Here is a 16,309-nt window from a genome sequence, read left to right as displayed (position 1 = left end):
GAATCCCGGATGACCGCCAGAAGCGGTGCTGAAAGCACTGGAATGTTCCCTTCGCGCATGTGTAGTTCGAGTATGTATACCAACACACGTCAGTCGTGACTCTCCAGGTCACCCCGGAACCGTATAAATACCAGTTCCCTGACCCAGAATCGGCTCCTACGGAAACTTCTCGCGTACTACGAGGATTCCGAGTGACAGAGCGCTCTGGCGGTCATCCGGGATTCATAGAACCGTAGTTACATACGTAACTCTCGTTCTATTTCATCCCTACTGACTGCCAGAGGCTGTGCTGAAAGCACTGGAATGACGAATGCCATCTCAGTCACGAAGAAGTCAGGCACCCACCTTACTAAGACGCCTCTGTAGGGTCCAGCACCACTTGCAGCAGATGTGAAGGCACAACATCCAGCCTGTAAAACCAGGAGAAGCAGCCGAAATCGCTGCCACATACACCCGCAGGGTGGACGGGGAGCGGCCCCTGTCCAAGAGGGACTGCAGAAAGTCCAGAACCACCGGAACCGGGCAAAGCACCGGGTCCGCCCCGTGGCCGTTGCACCACTGCGCAAATAACCGCCACCTGCAGGCATACAGCAGCCGGGTAGACGCTGCCCTAGCATTGAGAATGGTGCGCCAGACCGGCCACGAACAGCCGCTCAACATCGGCTTGGTCCCCTCAGAAGCCAAGCGCAAAGGCAGAGACGGTGAGGGCAGGGATGCCAGATCCGGCCGCTGTGCTGGGACAGCAGATCCCTCCTGCAGGGAAGGCGCCATGGGCTGCTGCGGGACAGCCTGTGGAGCAGGGGGAAGCACGCCTGGCCCGACCAGAATGGGGCCACCAGGAGCAGCGTGTGTCCCTCCCGTAGCACTCGGAGGACCGTAGGCTAGATCTGAAGGACCAGAGGAAAGGCATAGAGCAGGGCCCGCGGCCAAGGGTGCGCCAGCGCATCCTGGCCCAAGGACCCGGGGGGGGCTCTCCCCGAGAGAACCAGAGTGGGCAATGGAATGCCTCTGAGGAGGCAAAGAGATCGACCTCAGCCCTGCCAAAACGCTCCCAGAGCACACACACCACCTGTGGGTGGAGGCGCCACTCCCCGGACGAGAACCCCGGGCGGGAGAGAGAGTCCACCAGCTGACTGCAAACCCCTGGGAGATACACCACCCGCAGGCTGGCTAGGCGGGGGGCCGCCCAGCGGAGCAACTGTCGAGCAACCTCCAGCAGGTGGGCAGACCTGGTCCCGCCCTGGTGGTTGATGCAGAACACCACCGAGGTGTTGTCGGACTGCACCACCACATGCGGCCCATTCAGGAAGGGCAGGAAATGCCTGAGGGCCAGGTGTACAGCCCGCAGCTCCAGCACGTTGATGTGGTCCGCGCCGTCCCGGGAAGACCACCACCCTCGCACCGTCCTGCGGTGCCAGACCGCACCCCAGCCCGTGAGACTGGCATCTGAGGTGACGGTCTCGTGGCAGGCAGGGGCCACGCCCAGCGGATTGCCCCGTAACAACCAAGCCCTGTCCCTCCATGGGGCCAGGGCGACAAGGCACCGCCATGACACTCTGAGCCTGCGGTGGCGATGCCACTGCGCGTCCAGTTGGAAGCCGTTCAGCCACCTCTGCAGGGGGTGCAACGACAGCAGGCCCAGAGGGACAACTGTCGTAAGGGAAGCGAGCTTCCCCAGCAGCTGAAGAAGGGTGCCGTAACGCACGACAACACCCCTTCGGAACAGGCCGAGAAGGCCGAGGATGTCCTCCACCCTGCGAGAGGACGGCCAAGCCCTCATGACCGTAGCGTCCAGTGTCACCCCAAGGAAGTCTATCCTCTGGACAGGGACCAGACAGGACTTTGGGCGGTTGACCCTGAGGCCCAACCGCTCCATGTGGGCAAGAAGTTGTGCAGTGGATCGGGCCACTTGTGCCCGCGATGGTGCACAAACCAGCCAGTCGTCTATATATGGAAGCACCGTCATACCCTGTGCCTGTAAGGGGTACAGAGCCGCCTTCACGACCCGGGTAAAGACCCGCGGCGACAGGGAAAGCCCGAAGGGAAGCACCCGAAACTGCCAGTGGCGGCCCCTGAAGGCGAACCGAAGGAACCGCCGGTGCTGAGGTGCAATGGGGACATGAAAATAGGCGTCCTGTAGATCGACAGATGTGAACCAGTCTCCCGGAGAGACAGCTCGCAGGACCTCCTTTAGCGTCAACATGCGAAACGGCAGTACCCGTAAGCAGCGGTTGAGATGTCTCAGATCCAGTATGGGGTGAAAGCCCCCAGTCTTCTTGGGCACGAGGAAATACGGTGAGTAGGTCAAGATCAAGGTCAAGGTTTATTTCTATAGCACATTAAATACAGAAAACTCTGCCCAAAGTGCTGCACATGTTGATAACACCATAAAAAGAAAAAAAAAACAATAGAAAAATACAAAAGTTTAAAAACAATAACTTACAAAAATGTCCAGCTCAGCTTGTGTTGAACGCCAGAGCAAATAAATGTGACTTTAACAAAGACTTAAAACACTCAACAGATGAAGCAGAACGAATGTTCAGAGGGAGCTCATTCCAGAGTTTAGGACCAGCGACCGCAAATGCCCTGTCACCTCTGGTTTTCAGTCTCAATCAGGGACAGGTTAAGAGCAGCTGGTCACATGACCGCAGGGCTCTTACAGGAGCATACAAACACAACATTTCAGACAAATATTCGGGGGCCAGACCATTCAAAGATTTAAATACAAGCAGTAAAATTTTAAATTGAATTCTAAAAGACACAGGGATGAAGTGACTGAAGCGCAGGAGTAACATGATCAAAGCGCCTTCTCCCTGTGAGGAGGCGAGCAGCGGCATTCTGTACCAGCTGTAGGCGACGAATGGATGAAGCAGGTGAGTAGAACCCCCCCGGGTCCACCAGGGGGTCCACAGCCTCGATTGCCCCCTTGGCCAGGAGGGAGGCCAGCTCCTGGTCCAAAGCAAGCGCCTGCGCCGGGTCCCTGATGAAGGTCATGGTGACCCGGCGAAAGGTGGGGGGCCAGCGTCGGAACTGCAGCTTGTACCCCTGGGTCAGGACGGACACTACCCAGGGATCTGCGGCCATAGCCGAACAGAGGCGAAGCTGCTGACGAGAAAAAGTTCCGACAACCGGCCCCCGGGCATCAGTCCCTGCTCTTCCGGCCCAGGTGCCAGAGGGGCAACCACTGGGGCCCGCACGCCGGGTGCGCCGAGATGCCTGTCTAGGGGGAGGGGGCTGAAAGGCCCCCGCTGCCCCCTGCGACGCCCGTCGCCCCCCGGGGCGTAGTCCACAGCGGGTTGGGGTCCTGGAGGCAGACGAAAACGAGAACGGCCGGAGGGACCTCCAGAAGCCCCGCGGGGAGCACGGTCCCAACCGATGCCAACCAACTGTCGCCTAGTCTCACGCACCCGGGCCGACCTCTCCAACACTTCCATGGCGGCTGAGCCAAAGAGCTGTTCGGGCTCCACCGCCAATCCCCGGAGAGCCCGGCGAGAGGCCTCCGACAAGGGGGACTGCGCCAGCCACACCTGGCGGCGCGCCAAGACCAGCAACGACATCATCCGGCCCAGGTCCCGCGTGATGAGGGCAAAGGCCTGCAGCACCGCACCAGAGAAGCTAACCGCAGTAGCATCCACGACGCCTCCCTACAGGGAGGCAGAGAGTGCAAGCATGAGGTGGGCGAGGGAATTACCCATCCGCCCAGCACGCGCACCTGCACTGTAGGCCCGTGTAAGGAGGTCGTCCGTGATCCGGCACTGAGGATGGGGGCACCGCACCTCAGACCAGAGGGACTCCTCCGCCGACACGATGAGAGCTGCCATGGCCGACTCAACATCGGGCATCCGCTCCAAGCCAGCCGCCGCTGCATCGTGCATGGCCGCCAAGGCTCGACCATCCTCAGACACTCTGGAGGGGGCGGTACTATCCCTCCAGCAGGAGTGCAGTTCCCTCACAAAGTCCTCAGAGGGAGGGACCACGAACGCAGAGGGAGGGCGCCTGCGTCTAAAGAAGGCGTTCACTGCGGCAGGCTGGGTCGGTGGTGGAATCTGCAGCTGAAGACGCTCCAGAGCCGCACGCAGAAGAGACCGCATGGAGTCATCCCCCGTCTCGCCCATAGAACTCTGAGACGACCGGGCAGACTCCTGACCCGACACCACCGAGACTTGGTCACCGCCCACCTCACAAAAGTGTGAGGCGGATGCCGCCAAGGACATCACGTCCTCCTCTGGGGGGGATGCAGTCTGCGTGGATGGCGTCCCTGCCCCCTCCTCCGTAGGTGAGGCAGGCGCACGCTCATGCAGGAGAGACCTCATCTCCTCCAGTTCCCGGTGCAGCTGAGCCACCTCCGTGGCGAGCTCCTGCTCGGACTTTGGTCTCTTCCCCAGTGGTCGGGTCTCCGTCGAGGTCTCCGCGCAGCATTTAGACCACCGTGGTTGAGGGGCAGGGAGTGGCCCCGGCGAGGAGGACTCCTGGCTTCCTCCGGCCGCCACAGACACCTGTGCCAGTCGAGCAGCTCGCTGGGCATAAGGCATAAAGCTGCAGTTCATACAGGGGTGGTCCGAGAGCGCCTCCCTGAGGTGAACAGGGCCAAGGCACCGCGGACAAAGGTCGTGGCCATCATCCGCCTGCAGGGGAATCCAACAGGCCACACAACGGTGGGAGCCGTCCATCACCAGGCACTCGGGTCGTCCTCCACCTGAAGCCAAGCCAGAATACAAAGGGTTGTGGGAAGAGGGCGTACGCCACCTGCACCACCCACTGTGAACACCAGGCACGAAACACCCACTCCCAGCCAGAGGGGGGAACAGCCACCAGGCGGCCCCACTCGGCTTAGCCGCGGCGCAGCTCGAGCACACGCGGCGGGTCAAAAAAACAACAGTGCAGAAACCGAGGGAAGGATGCACACGCCGCCTGCACGGCCACCTGCAACTGACAAATGCCACTTAGTGCAGAAACCGAGGGAAGGAGGCATACGCTGCCTGCACGGCCACCTGCAACTGACAAATGTCACTTAGTGCAGAAAACCGAGGGAAGGAGGCATACGCCGCCTGCACGGCCCGCACCACCGTAGCGAATCACACAGGGGAAGCTAGCTGCCCGGCCGAGCACACACGGGAGAGGGAAGCGGCCGCCTCGCGGCACCCGCTCCCACTGCCGACAGCGGCGCTACCTGCCGGAAACAGCCGGGCTAGAGAGACGGCGTCCCGACCAGCAGGTCAACACACGCCACCACGAGCAACGCAGTCACGGCGTGGCGCCTAGCGCCGCTTCCCCAAGCCCGCAGCACAGCCCCAGCGCTCACGGAGCGGCAGCGGCGTGCGTGCGGCAGAGGAGAGCTCTCAGGCTAGTCTGTCACTCCGCTAAGCTCTAGACAGAAACAGCAACCTTACCGTGATTGCACAGATCCTCCTGCCGAGGAGACGCGGTGACTACCAGGCGCCGCGGCATAGATGGAAGAGGTTAGCACGGTTGCAGCCTTTGGAGGGTGTCCGCAGCTCCGAAACAACAGGGTCTCAAGGCTCCCAGCAACCGAGCAATAATATGCCGAAAAAGGCAAGTCCAATTCCTCAAGCCTCGAATAAACGCGAGAAGAACACAGGAGCCGATTCCGGGTCAGGGAACCGGTATTTATACGGTTCCGGGGTGACCCGGGGAGTCACGAGTGACGTGTGTTGGTATACATACTCGAACTACGCATGCGCGAAGGGAACATTCCAGTGCTTTCAGCACCGCCTCTGATGGTCAGTAGGGATGAAATAGAACTGCTGTTCTTAAACTTTCGATAGAGTCCAGACTTGACAGCAGATGGCAGCAATACTTCAGATCCTGAGCAGTAGAAAGAAAGCTGCTCTACCACCAGCCTATGAGGTCAAGATTGTTAAAACATGTGAAACGCTGCAGAAATTAACAAGACTTTCACCCACAGTTTACTGAGAATAAACAGTGGTGCAGAAAGGACATCAAATAGTATGCTAGAAATTCTAGATAAAACTAAGTTGTCAAATGTTCACAGTAGTTTATGGCAAAAATTGCAGTTGTCAGTGTTCTTCATCATTCTCTTACATTTTTTGACAACTTTGCTTTAAAACATGGACACACTTCAAACATTATGTTCTTTCTGGGGAGTCAGCAGAAGTCAGAGACGTGAGCTTAGACACTGTGATTCTCTTTCACAAAATACACATCTTATTTCATTTGAGGATTCACATTCAGTTAAAATAATCCTAATATTCTGTGTATATTTTACAGCAGTTAAAGATTTACAGTAAAGTTCAGTGAACAAGTGTTTCAAAATGAAAATCAATAAAACAAAAGAAAAGCTTAAATATTTTTTCTTTTTTAACTTTTGAAAGAACAAATTTTTGACTCTTGAAGTGTGAGACACATCCCGTCTCCTCGTCACTTCATATCAGGATGGTCTCTCAAAACATCGCTGAAGATTTTTCAGCCAAGCATGCAAATAAACAAGAAGGCGCAGCAACCGCAGGTCACAAACACACATGGAATAATGTAGACCAGCGTCGTGGTCCAGAAGGCGAACAGGTAGAGCGTCTTGTTGCAGTGCTGATCGATATTTGTTGTGTTCTTGTTGTAGTCTGGCTGATAAGCAGTGTAGATCCACACGTTACCTACAAAGTAAAAGTGGTGTTTATTAACAGTTGATCTCTTCACACACAAGCAGATGAATTGAATGTGATATGATCAGATATGACCGTTTAAAAAAAATACAATCAATATATTGTGTTTTCACCTTCATTTTCAGATCATAACAAGTAATCAACAAAGCAATCCATCTAAAAAGAGTTGAAATATCAAAAGACACAGTTCTTGACTTCTTACATTTTGCACACCACGGAGTTACTGAATGTTACTATTGTAGGCTGAAGATGATTGTCTAAACTCTCCCACTAGAAGACGACCTCGAATAGCTGCATAATAACAATAGAAACAGCTGGAAAAACAGCAGCTGAGCAGCAGAAGCTGAGCATGTGAAGAGGACAACTTGGAATGCCACCGCTAGACAAACTGTGTTTCATTACCAATCAGAAAAATGGCTCAATGGTTAAGCAGTCGTGTCCCAGAGGGAACATTGAAAGTGTTTGAGCCATCTTTTGTCTGTGTTTGTGTGTGTTGCCCCTAGTTGCCACAGTAGGTGGCGCTCATAGACAATGGCTCATGTGAGACAGAAGCAGAGGAGTTGATTACTCTACAGATGTGCTGTTACCTGGGAAAGGTACAGTTTTTTTTTTGACCAGCATTAAGTTTCCTAACTCTGAACGTTTTGTTAATCGACATACAAGTTACAGGCATTTCAGTGTGTGTAGATTAATGAAAGTCTACTGTTAATGGGATTGTCATAGAATAAACACTCCCTCTCGAACTGCCACCTTATCATGGAGGGGGAGTTTGAGAGCCCGCGTGATCCCAGGAGCTATGTTGCCGGGGGGCTTTATGCCCCCTAGTAGGGTCTCCCATGGCAAACACGTCCTGGGTGACGGGCCAGACTGAGAGCAGTTCAAAAGCCCCTATGAGAAGGAGGACAACAAAGGTCGTGACGTCGCCCGGTATGGCACAGCCGGGGCCCCACCCTGGAGCCAGACCTGTGGTTGGGGCTCGTAAGCGAGCGCCTGGTGGCCGGGCCTTTACCCACGGGGCCCGGCCGGGCTCAACCCGAAGGGATGACGTGGGCCTGACCTCCGGTGGGCTCACCACCCACCGAGGGAACCGTAGGGGCAGGGTGCAATGTGGATTGGGTGGCAGCCAACGGCAGGGTGCCCAGCGACCCAATCCTCAGACACAGAGACTGGCTCTAGGGACATGGAATGTCACCTCGTTGGCGGGGAAGGAGCTCGAGCTTGTGAGGGAGGTTGAGAGGTACCGGCTATATATAGTCAGGCTCACCTCCACACATAGCCTGGGCTCTGGAACCCAACCTCTCGAGAAGGGCTGGAATCTCCACTTCTCTGGCGTTGCCCGCGGTGAGAGGCAGCGGGCTGGTATGGGTTTGCTTCTAGCCCCACAGCTCAGCCATGTGTTGGAATTCACCCCAGTGAATGAGAGGGTCGCATCCCTGCGCCTTCGGGTCGGGGACAGGTGCCTCAGTGTTGTCTCGGCTTATGGGCCGAACAGCAGTGCAGAGTACCCGGCTTTCTTGGAGTCCCTGGGAGGGGTGCTGGACAGTGCTCCAACTGGGGACTCCATTGTTCTACTGGGAGACTTTAACGCCCACGTGGGCAGCGACAGTGAGACCTGGAAGGGGGTGATTGGATCGCACAGCCTACCTGATCTGAACCCGAGTGGTGTTTTGTTATTGGACTTCTGTGCTAGTCACAGTTTGTCCATAACAAACACCATGTTCGAGCACAGGGGTGTCCATAAGTGCACTTGGCACCAGGACACCCTAGGCCGGAGGTCGATGATCGACTTTGTTGTTGTGTCATCTGACCTCCAGCCACGTGTTTTGGACACTCGGGTGAAGAGAGGAGCAGAGCTGTTGACCGCTCACCACCTGGTGGTGAGTTGGATTTGCTGGCACAGGAGGAAACCGGACAGACTTGGCAGACCCAAACGTGTTGTGAGGGTCTGCTGGGAACGTCTGGTGGAACCCTCTGTCAGCATGGTTTTCAACTCCCACCTCTGGGAGAGCTTCGCTCATGTCCCGAGGGAGGTTGGAGACATTGAGTCCGAGTGGACCATGTTCTCCACCTCCATTATCGAAGCAGCTTGCCCGGAGCTGTGGTCGTAAGGTCTTCGGTGCCTGTCGTGACCCCGAAACCGGTGGTGGACACCGGAAGTAAGGGCTGCCATCAAGCTGAAGAAGGAGTCCTATCGAGTCTTGTTTGCTCATGGAACTCCCGAAGCAGCTGACAGGTACTGGCAAGCCAAGTGAACTGCAGCCCGAGTGGTTGGGGAGGCAAAAACTCGGGTCTGGGAGGAGTTCGGGGAGGCCATGGAGGAGGACTATCGGTCAGCCTTGAAGAAATTCAGGCAAACCATCCGGCGCCTCAGGAGGGAAAGCAGGTCTCCACCAACACTTTTTACAGTGGAGGTGGGGAGCTGCTGACCTCAACTGGGGATATTGTTGGACGGTGGAAGGAATACTTCGAGGACCTCCTCAATCCCGTCGCCACGTCTTCAGAAGTGGACTCGTCCATCACCCAAGCTGAAGTCACTGAGGTGGTTGCTAGCTCCTCGGTGGCAAGGCACCGGGGGTGGACGAGATTTGCCCTGAGTACCCTAAGTCTCTGGATGTGCAGGGACTGTCTTGGTTGACACATCTCTGCAACATCGCGTGGCAGTCGGGGACGGTGCCTCTGGATTGGCAGACCGGGGTGGTGGTTCCCCTGTTTTAAAAGGGGGAACCGGAGGGTGTGCTCCAACTATAGGGGGATCACACTCCTCAGCCTCCCTGGGAAAGTGTATTCTAGGGTACTGGAGAGGAGGATTCGACCGATAGTCGAACCTCGGATTCAGGAGGAACAATGTGGTTTTCGTCCTGGTCGTGGAACAGTGGACCAGCTCTATACCCTCCATAGGGTGCTTGAGGGTTCGTGGGAGTTTGCCCAACCAGTCCACATGTGTTTTGTGGACTTGGAGAAGGTGTTCGCCTGCGTCCCTCGTGGTGTCTTGTGGGGGGTGCTCCGGGAATACGGAGTCTGGGGCCCCTTGTTAAGGGCCGTCCGGTCTCTGTATGACCGGAGTAGGAGTCTGGTCCGCATTGCCGGCAGTAAGTCGGACCTGTTCCCGGTGCATGTTGGACTCCGGCAGGACTGCCCTTTGTCACCGGTTTTGTTTATAATCTTTATGGACAGAATTTCTAGGTGCAGCCAGGGGCCGGAGGGGGTCTGGTTCGGGAACCACAGGATTTCATCTCTGCTTTTTGCAGATGATGTTGTACCTGTTGGCTCCGTCGAACCTGGACCTACAGCATGCACTGGGGTGGTTTGCAGCCGAGTGTGAAGCGACAGGGATGAGGATCAGCACCTCCAAATCCGAGGCCATGGTCCTCGACCAGAGGAAGGTGGCTTGCCCTCTCCAGGTCGATGGAGAAACTTTGGCCCAAGTGGAGGAGTTTAAGTATCTTGGGGTCTTGTTCACGAGTGAGGGACGGATGGAGAGTGAGATTGACAGGCGGATCGGTGCAGCGGCTTCAGTGATGCGGTTGTTGTATCGGTCCATTGTGGTGAAGAGGGAGCTGAGCCGAAAGGCGAAGCTCTCGATTTACCGGTCAATCTACGTTCCCACCCTCATCTATGGTCATGGACTTTGGGTCATGACCGAAAGGACAAGATCCCGGGTACAAGCGGCTGAAATGAGCTTCCTCCGTAGGGTGGCTGGGAGCTCCCTTAGAGATAGGGTGAGGAGCTCAGTCACCAGGGAGGAGCTCGGAGTAGAGCCGCTACTCCTCCACATCGAGAGGAGCCAGCTGAGGTGGCTCGGGCATCTGGTTAGGACGCCTCCTGGACGCCTCCCTGGGGAGGTGTTCCGGGCATGTCCCACTGGGAGGAGACCCCGGGGAAGACCTAGGACACGCTGGAGAGATTATGTCACTCGGCTGGATCGCCATGGGATCCTCCCAGAGGAGCTGGAGGAAGTGTCTGGGGACAGGGGAGTTTGGGCATCCCTGCTGAGACAGCTGCCCCCGCGACCCGGCCCTGGATGAACGGTCGAAAATGAATGAATGACTGAATAAACACGTTCTGAGCACAACTTCCTGGTAGCTTCACCTCATGTTCCTTGTACTCTGTTCTACAATCGTGTTTTGTCTCCTCCCCTGCTCAAGTGTATTTAGTTTCATTTCTCCAGTCTGTATCTGTAGATCTGTCTCCCTGGCTTACTGGACTTTGACTCTGGCCTTGGATTGTCATTTCTGGAATTGTTTTCCTTGAATAAAAACCTGCTTTTGACTTAAACTGGCTCCGGTCTGCGTTTGGGTTCACCTGCCTCGTAAATCCAAATAGTCACTTTTAATGAGCTGAGAGCTGAGAAAACAAATGATTGAGTGTGATGTTTGGTTTATATCAGCATTTCTGACCTGTAATAAACCAGCAGAAGACAAAGAAGGATATCAGCGAGTACAGGAAATTGCAGCATCGGGTCAGCAGGGTGGGCGATTCTTCTTCTTCACCCTCCTGGGTGCTCGGCAGGCAGCAGTTCACCACATTCAGCACCAACACTAACACCCCCACCACGATCAAATAGATGGGGATGTAGTGGTTTATTGGACAATCCTGCAGGTACACTGACCCTGGGGAGCACGGGAGGTGATGGCAGGATTAAGTTAAAATACTGAATGTCAAAACAAATTAAATAAAATACATCTGTGACTTACCAATCGCAATCTGTGCAATGGGGATAGCACTAAAAATCACCCTACAAATTACTGCAAGAAAACCATAAATTAGCTTTATGAAAACAGGAATCCATGGCCGTGTCGTCACTTGGTCTCACCTGACGTTGTTCTTGAGGGTTTAGGAGGGTCTCGCACGTGTTGAAGGAGCCTGGTGGTCGACATTATCAGCAGTTCGGTGTCCAACCTGCAGAGGAAGGCAAGAGACGGTGACGGATCGAAGAGTAAAGCAACACACTGTTTACGTTCTTCTAAACCTATTTTATGGAAGCCTTGTTTTCTGTAATGTAGTGATTAGCACTCTCCGGTTTGAGTCTGATGGGAGTAGGATCATAGGCCTTGATGGTGAACACCCGGGTTTAATGCTCACCCATAGAGTTCCTGAATTGACTACATTTTCTACTAGTTTTTGGAATACGCTTAATTTAACTTTGGTTTCAAAAAGAGCTCGAGTCTCAGTGGAACCCATTTAAAAATGCCAAGTTTGAGAGTGCAAATAAACATATAAAGCGCCCAGTTTCAGGAAATGTTTTGGTCTCTATCACTAGTTTCCACAACCGTGTCGACTTGACAAGAAATCATCTGTTGATTTTATTTTATGAGTTAAAGTTTTGCAGAACTCTCCCTATCACAGTGTCTTCTCTGTCCACATGACAGGCTTGACAAATCACATTTACATCTGGTTTTCAAATGTGCAATATGGAGAATCCTCAAAACGGGATTAAAATAAAATGTCTAACTGTTTTAAACTGCGCTTCACATTTTGATGCTGCAAGTCACTTGAAATTAACACCAAAGTTTCATAAATAACAGAAACTTTTATTATGTTTGAGTGTGCAGTCGATGCAAGCAGCTGGCCTGATGAACGGTGAACTTTGATGCTGCAATGTGTCTTTCCAGGTAAAGCACAAAAGGCTTCGACAAATCTATCCTGAGAAGACTGTAAAGGTTACAATATGGTCAAAGCGGCTGTCCCTCACACAGGATTTAGTTTCACATTTTACTCACTGGTTCTCTTCCACTGATGTGTCAACATTTGACACATAAAGACATTTTTGGAAGCAATTCCAGTCAGCAGATTCTTTATTCCTTATGGTGCAACATGAACTGTGGGCGTAAGGAAACCTTCAGCATTTTTTCTGTTCCTGTTTGAAACTTGATGTCTCTGGATTGATAAAGACATGTCACTGTTGTTAGGTTACAGGGAAGTCTGATCAGAGTTTAAAAACTGCTCCTTTGTTTTCTACAGTGAGTCAGTCATTTCAGCATCTCATTAACTGATTGGGCCTTTGGCCCCGCCCAGTTCAAAGTCACTTTGCTCTTACCTGATAACAGAAATGTGTCAGACCAAATACCCAGCTGCTTATCAAGAGGTTCAAAGATTTTTATTACCTCCGCCAGGAGGTAATGTAATCATGTGGGTTTGTTGGTTGGTTGGTTGGTTGGTTGGTTGGTTGGTTTTTTAGCAAGATCCCAGAAAAAGTAATGGACAGATTGCAATGAAACTTTGTGGAAAGGTGGGTCTTGGGCTAACTTAGAATTGATAAATTTTGGTGATGATCCGGATCACTGTCTGGATCCAGGAATTTTTTAAAGGATTCTTTATCATTGAGAGATATGGAGTCTTTCACATGGTTGGGCAGGCCCGCCGACAGGGGGGGACAAACGCCTGGTTCACACAGGACTCGCCGCTTCCGACACGGAAGTGGGAAACGCCGAGCACCGACTGTCAGATACAGGTCATACAGGAGACGCGGGGGACCGCCACGTGCGTAGCAGCTCACGTCGTGGACCGCGGCCGTTCTGCTCCTCTCTATTTTCTCCGCGAGCCGCGCGCCTCGCACCTCACAGAAAGTCGGGAACGGAAAATACGACAGAATCCGGTCAATTTTCAAATTAAAATGAAGTAAAATAACATAAATTATGTTGCTTTTCGGTTTTCCTTTTCAGATAAACACACACACACAGGGAGAGAGGGCGACAGACAGAGGCACCGCACGCTGCAGCGCTCCACTCTGATCACACCCGCGATCACAATGTGTGATTATATACGGTGTTCTTATGGTTGTTGGTGACTGATTTGAGCTGTGGCAGAGGTCTGCGCTCTCTGAGTGCCAAATTCTAGTTGTCATTGTAAAGCATTACACTGAAATTAAAATTCTACTTCCGCTCTCAAGATCAAAAAATATCAGTAAGACTCAATAAATGAATATAGTGAAACAAGATAAGTGAAATATAAATAAAAGGCTGCAAAAACTAGGTCAGTGTTATTCCTGAAGACAAATATGGAGTTGAACATATTCCCGGTAGTGTTGCAGTTTAGAGTGTTCACAGGAGCACTGTGCCAAACACGATCACATCTGTTTTTGTCTTGTTTAAACTTCCAACAGAAACAGAGACAGTCATGAACATATTACCCCGCTTGCTTTTTCTGTTTCAATCCTTACCTATAAAAACGGCAACGTCCACTATGCTTAATAAATGGCTCTCGGAATTTGTTTAGCAGAAAAAACGCACAACAATCAAACTTAAAACATTTCCAAAGAACTTAAAATATTTCCAAAATGTTGGGTCAGATGGTGTAAAGTGGGAAATATAATAACCTTCTAGCAACTCCAACAAAAACATAATCTTCCAGCAAAAGATTTTTATAAATATCGACAATTGAAGCATTATTTACATAAACAGAATTATTTGATGTCCCTGCAGGAACCACCCCCTCCTACAGAACAATTCTTTATTCCTGTAATCAAAACGGCAATTAATGGCAGATATGTATTATATGCCTACAAAATATTGTAAGGAGATTGGGATTTTCCCAAATTAACAAATTGTTGGAAAGATATTCAGGGTGAAATTATAAATTGTTTAGGTGTCAAATTTCCATTAGAACCAAGTTTTACAATTATGGGAATTTTCCCAATCAGTTTTGTACCAATCTGTAACTGAATTCAATTTCACTTTTGATTGCACAAAGAAGAAGAAGAAAAAAAAACAAAGATTACAGTCGCCTGACTTTAACCTTAACCCCCTACACAATGGAAAAACAAATTAAAGGAAGTGTATCACATGGAGCAGACAACCACAAGATTGCAAATGAAAACTGGCATTTTTAAAGATAAATGGTCCTCAATTCACAATTATATTTTAGCTGAATTATAGTATATAAAGAAAAAAAGAAAAAATCATTCTTTATGTTCTTGTTTTATTGTAATGCAGGCGGAAAAATGTGTTCTATGGAAACAAGGAGTCACACTGTACCACGTATCTGTTAAATTCTCTCAACAGAGGTGTCTGAGGATGGAAGCTGTAGTGGTTTGCTCTGTTTTCCTCACAACGAAACAGGAAAAAGTAAGAATAAAATAAAATAACGTGAAGTCCTTAAACTGTCCCATAATGGGTTTAGTCTCCCCTCAGACTCACATCACTGTCAACACAGCAAACTTTCTCTGGTGGAAAATAAAAAAATAAAAATAAAATAAATTAAAACAACAACCAAAACACCGTTTTCTCATGGGATGTCCTGCACTCACCTCGGTAATGATCCCCTCAGCCTCCTCTCTGTCTGCAGCCGCTTCTCTCACAGCCGCACCTGTCTGTCTGTCATGCGCGTGCCTGCACAACAATGAGCGCGTTCGCGAGGTCAGCTGATAGTTGGAAAACGTGGTCAATGTTTCAGCTTCCTGCACAGCAGGACTGCAAAATACACACATTTCAAGTTCCTGTTCTTAATTTTTTAAGCTCACTGGTGAATATTTAAGTTTATAAGAAGAGGTGGAAGGAAAATCCTTGATGCGAAACTTCATTTGAAAGTGTGAAACAGTTCTGGGTGGGAAGCAGGAGAGCAGAAAACAGTGAAAACCTGGTTTCAGTGAGAGCCATGCAGTGACTCATTTGAGAAATCGGAAGTTGGTGACTGTTTAACTGCAAGTTTGTCAAGTTGATGACATTTGACCTCATAGTGTACAGTCAAATCCTCCTACTTTCACCACTCCTCCAGTTTCTTTTCAATTTATTGATTATATCGTTTGGTTTTGTTTTTTTTTTCTCCATGGGGGTTTGGGTTGTCCCTTGATTGTTTCTATTAAAAGTGGAGCTGCTGAGTCCAGACTGGATTTCACAGTCTACTGTAAAAATCATCAACGATAAAATCACATGGTGCATGAAATCTGCAGCCACTTCACAAGATAGTGAAGTTCTTACCAGCACTTCTTTAAACTATATCCTTGCCAAAATGACCCTGGAACATCGACAGGATAAGTAGATCATTGAGTGCCAAATGACAACAATGAATATGAAATGTTCAGTAAAGCGCCATTCCAAATTACAACATGGAATGGAAGTGACACTGTAAAAGGGTAATACATGATCCCCTGTAATGTAAAAGTATGTAAAATGTAATGTAAAAAGAATGTAAAAGTCACATCATTTCATTTAATGGCACATGCAAAAGTAATCAAGAAGAAGTAAAATGGCATAATAAACTATACCTGCTGCCTTTAACAACACAAATAATACAGTAATCAAATATTATCTGGAAAAAATAAATGAACAAAAATGTCTAAATAAAAACTACATATTTAAATATTCATGCAGTTTTTTGCTTTTAGTGCTTCCCAGTTCTGGTCGTCAGGCCTCCTGTCCAGCATGAAGATGTTTCCTTCCTCCAACTCATTCTGCAGAGCTTGACAACAACATGAGTATTCTTATTAACTCGCATGACATATTGGCGTGTATTAACTAGTCATCATTTTGTATGTAACAGTATTTCTCACCTGACACGGTTTGTTTGCACAAAGTTTGCAAAAGTTGTTTTCAGCAGCTTCTCCAGTGGTCAGCCACTTCTCCAGTGGTCAGCGTCCATAAACGCTCATGATGCGTTTATGGACGGCTCGGAAAAAAACACGTCACGGCTTGTTAATAATGGATTTTATTATCTTTATGTTTACCATTAAGTTT

The 16,309-nt window shown here is 50.8% G+C and overlaps 1 protein-coding gene across 1 annotated transcript; it reads right to left on the bottom strand.

The window, feature by feature from the left end:
- Window positions 1–6,017: 6,017 nt before the first annotated feature.
- On the bottom strand, window positions 6,018–14,949 carry LOC115385818 (transmembrane protein 272-like). Its single transcript, XM_030087889.1, has 5 exons — window positions 14,884–14,949; window positions 11,452–11,537; window positions 11,333–11,383; window positions 11,036–11,248; window positions 6,018–6,629 (listed from the first exon to the last, which is right to left on the bottom strand). The coding sequence occupies exons 2-5, from the start codon at window positions 11,513–11,515 to the stop codon at window positions 6,445–6,447; spliced, it is 513 nt and encodes a 170-aa protein (XP_029943749.1). The 5' UTR covers window positions 11,516–11,537; window positions 14,884–14,949; the 3' UTR covers window positions 6,018–6,444.
- Window positions 14,950–16,309: the final 1,360 nt, after the last annotated feature.

The sequence above is a fragment of the Salarias fasciatus genome, chromosome 3 (assembly GCF_902148845.1).
Source record: "Salarias fasciatus chromosome 3, fSalaFa1.1, whole genome shotgun sequence".
NCBI classification, from domain to species: domain Eukaryota; kingdom Metazoa; phylum Chordata; class Actinopteri; order Blenniiformes; family Blenniidae; genus Salarias; species Salarias fasciatus.
This window is presented reverse-complemented; position numbering and strand designations above follow the sequence as displayed.

Bases quoted from the DNA above. Each gene is read 5' to 3' on its own strand.
- LOC115385818 (XM_030087889.1), bottom strand. From the start codon at position 11,515: ATGTCGACCACCAGGCTCCTTCAACACGTGCGAGACCCTCCTAAACCC. The intron at 11,249-11,332 runs GTAAGTCACAGA...CGTGCTCCCCAG, and splicing joins CATTGCACAGATTGCGATTG to GGTCAGTGTACCTGCAGGAT. The intron at 6,630-11,035 runs GTCAGAAATGCT...TTTACTTTGTAG, and splicing joins CTTCTGCTGGTTTATTACAG to GTAACGTGTGGATCTACACT.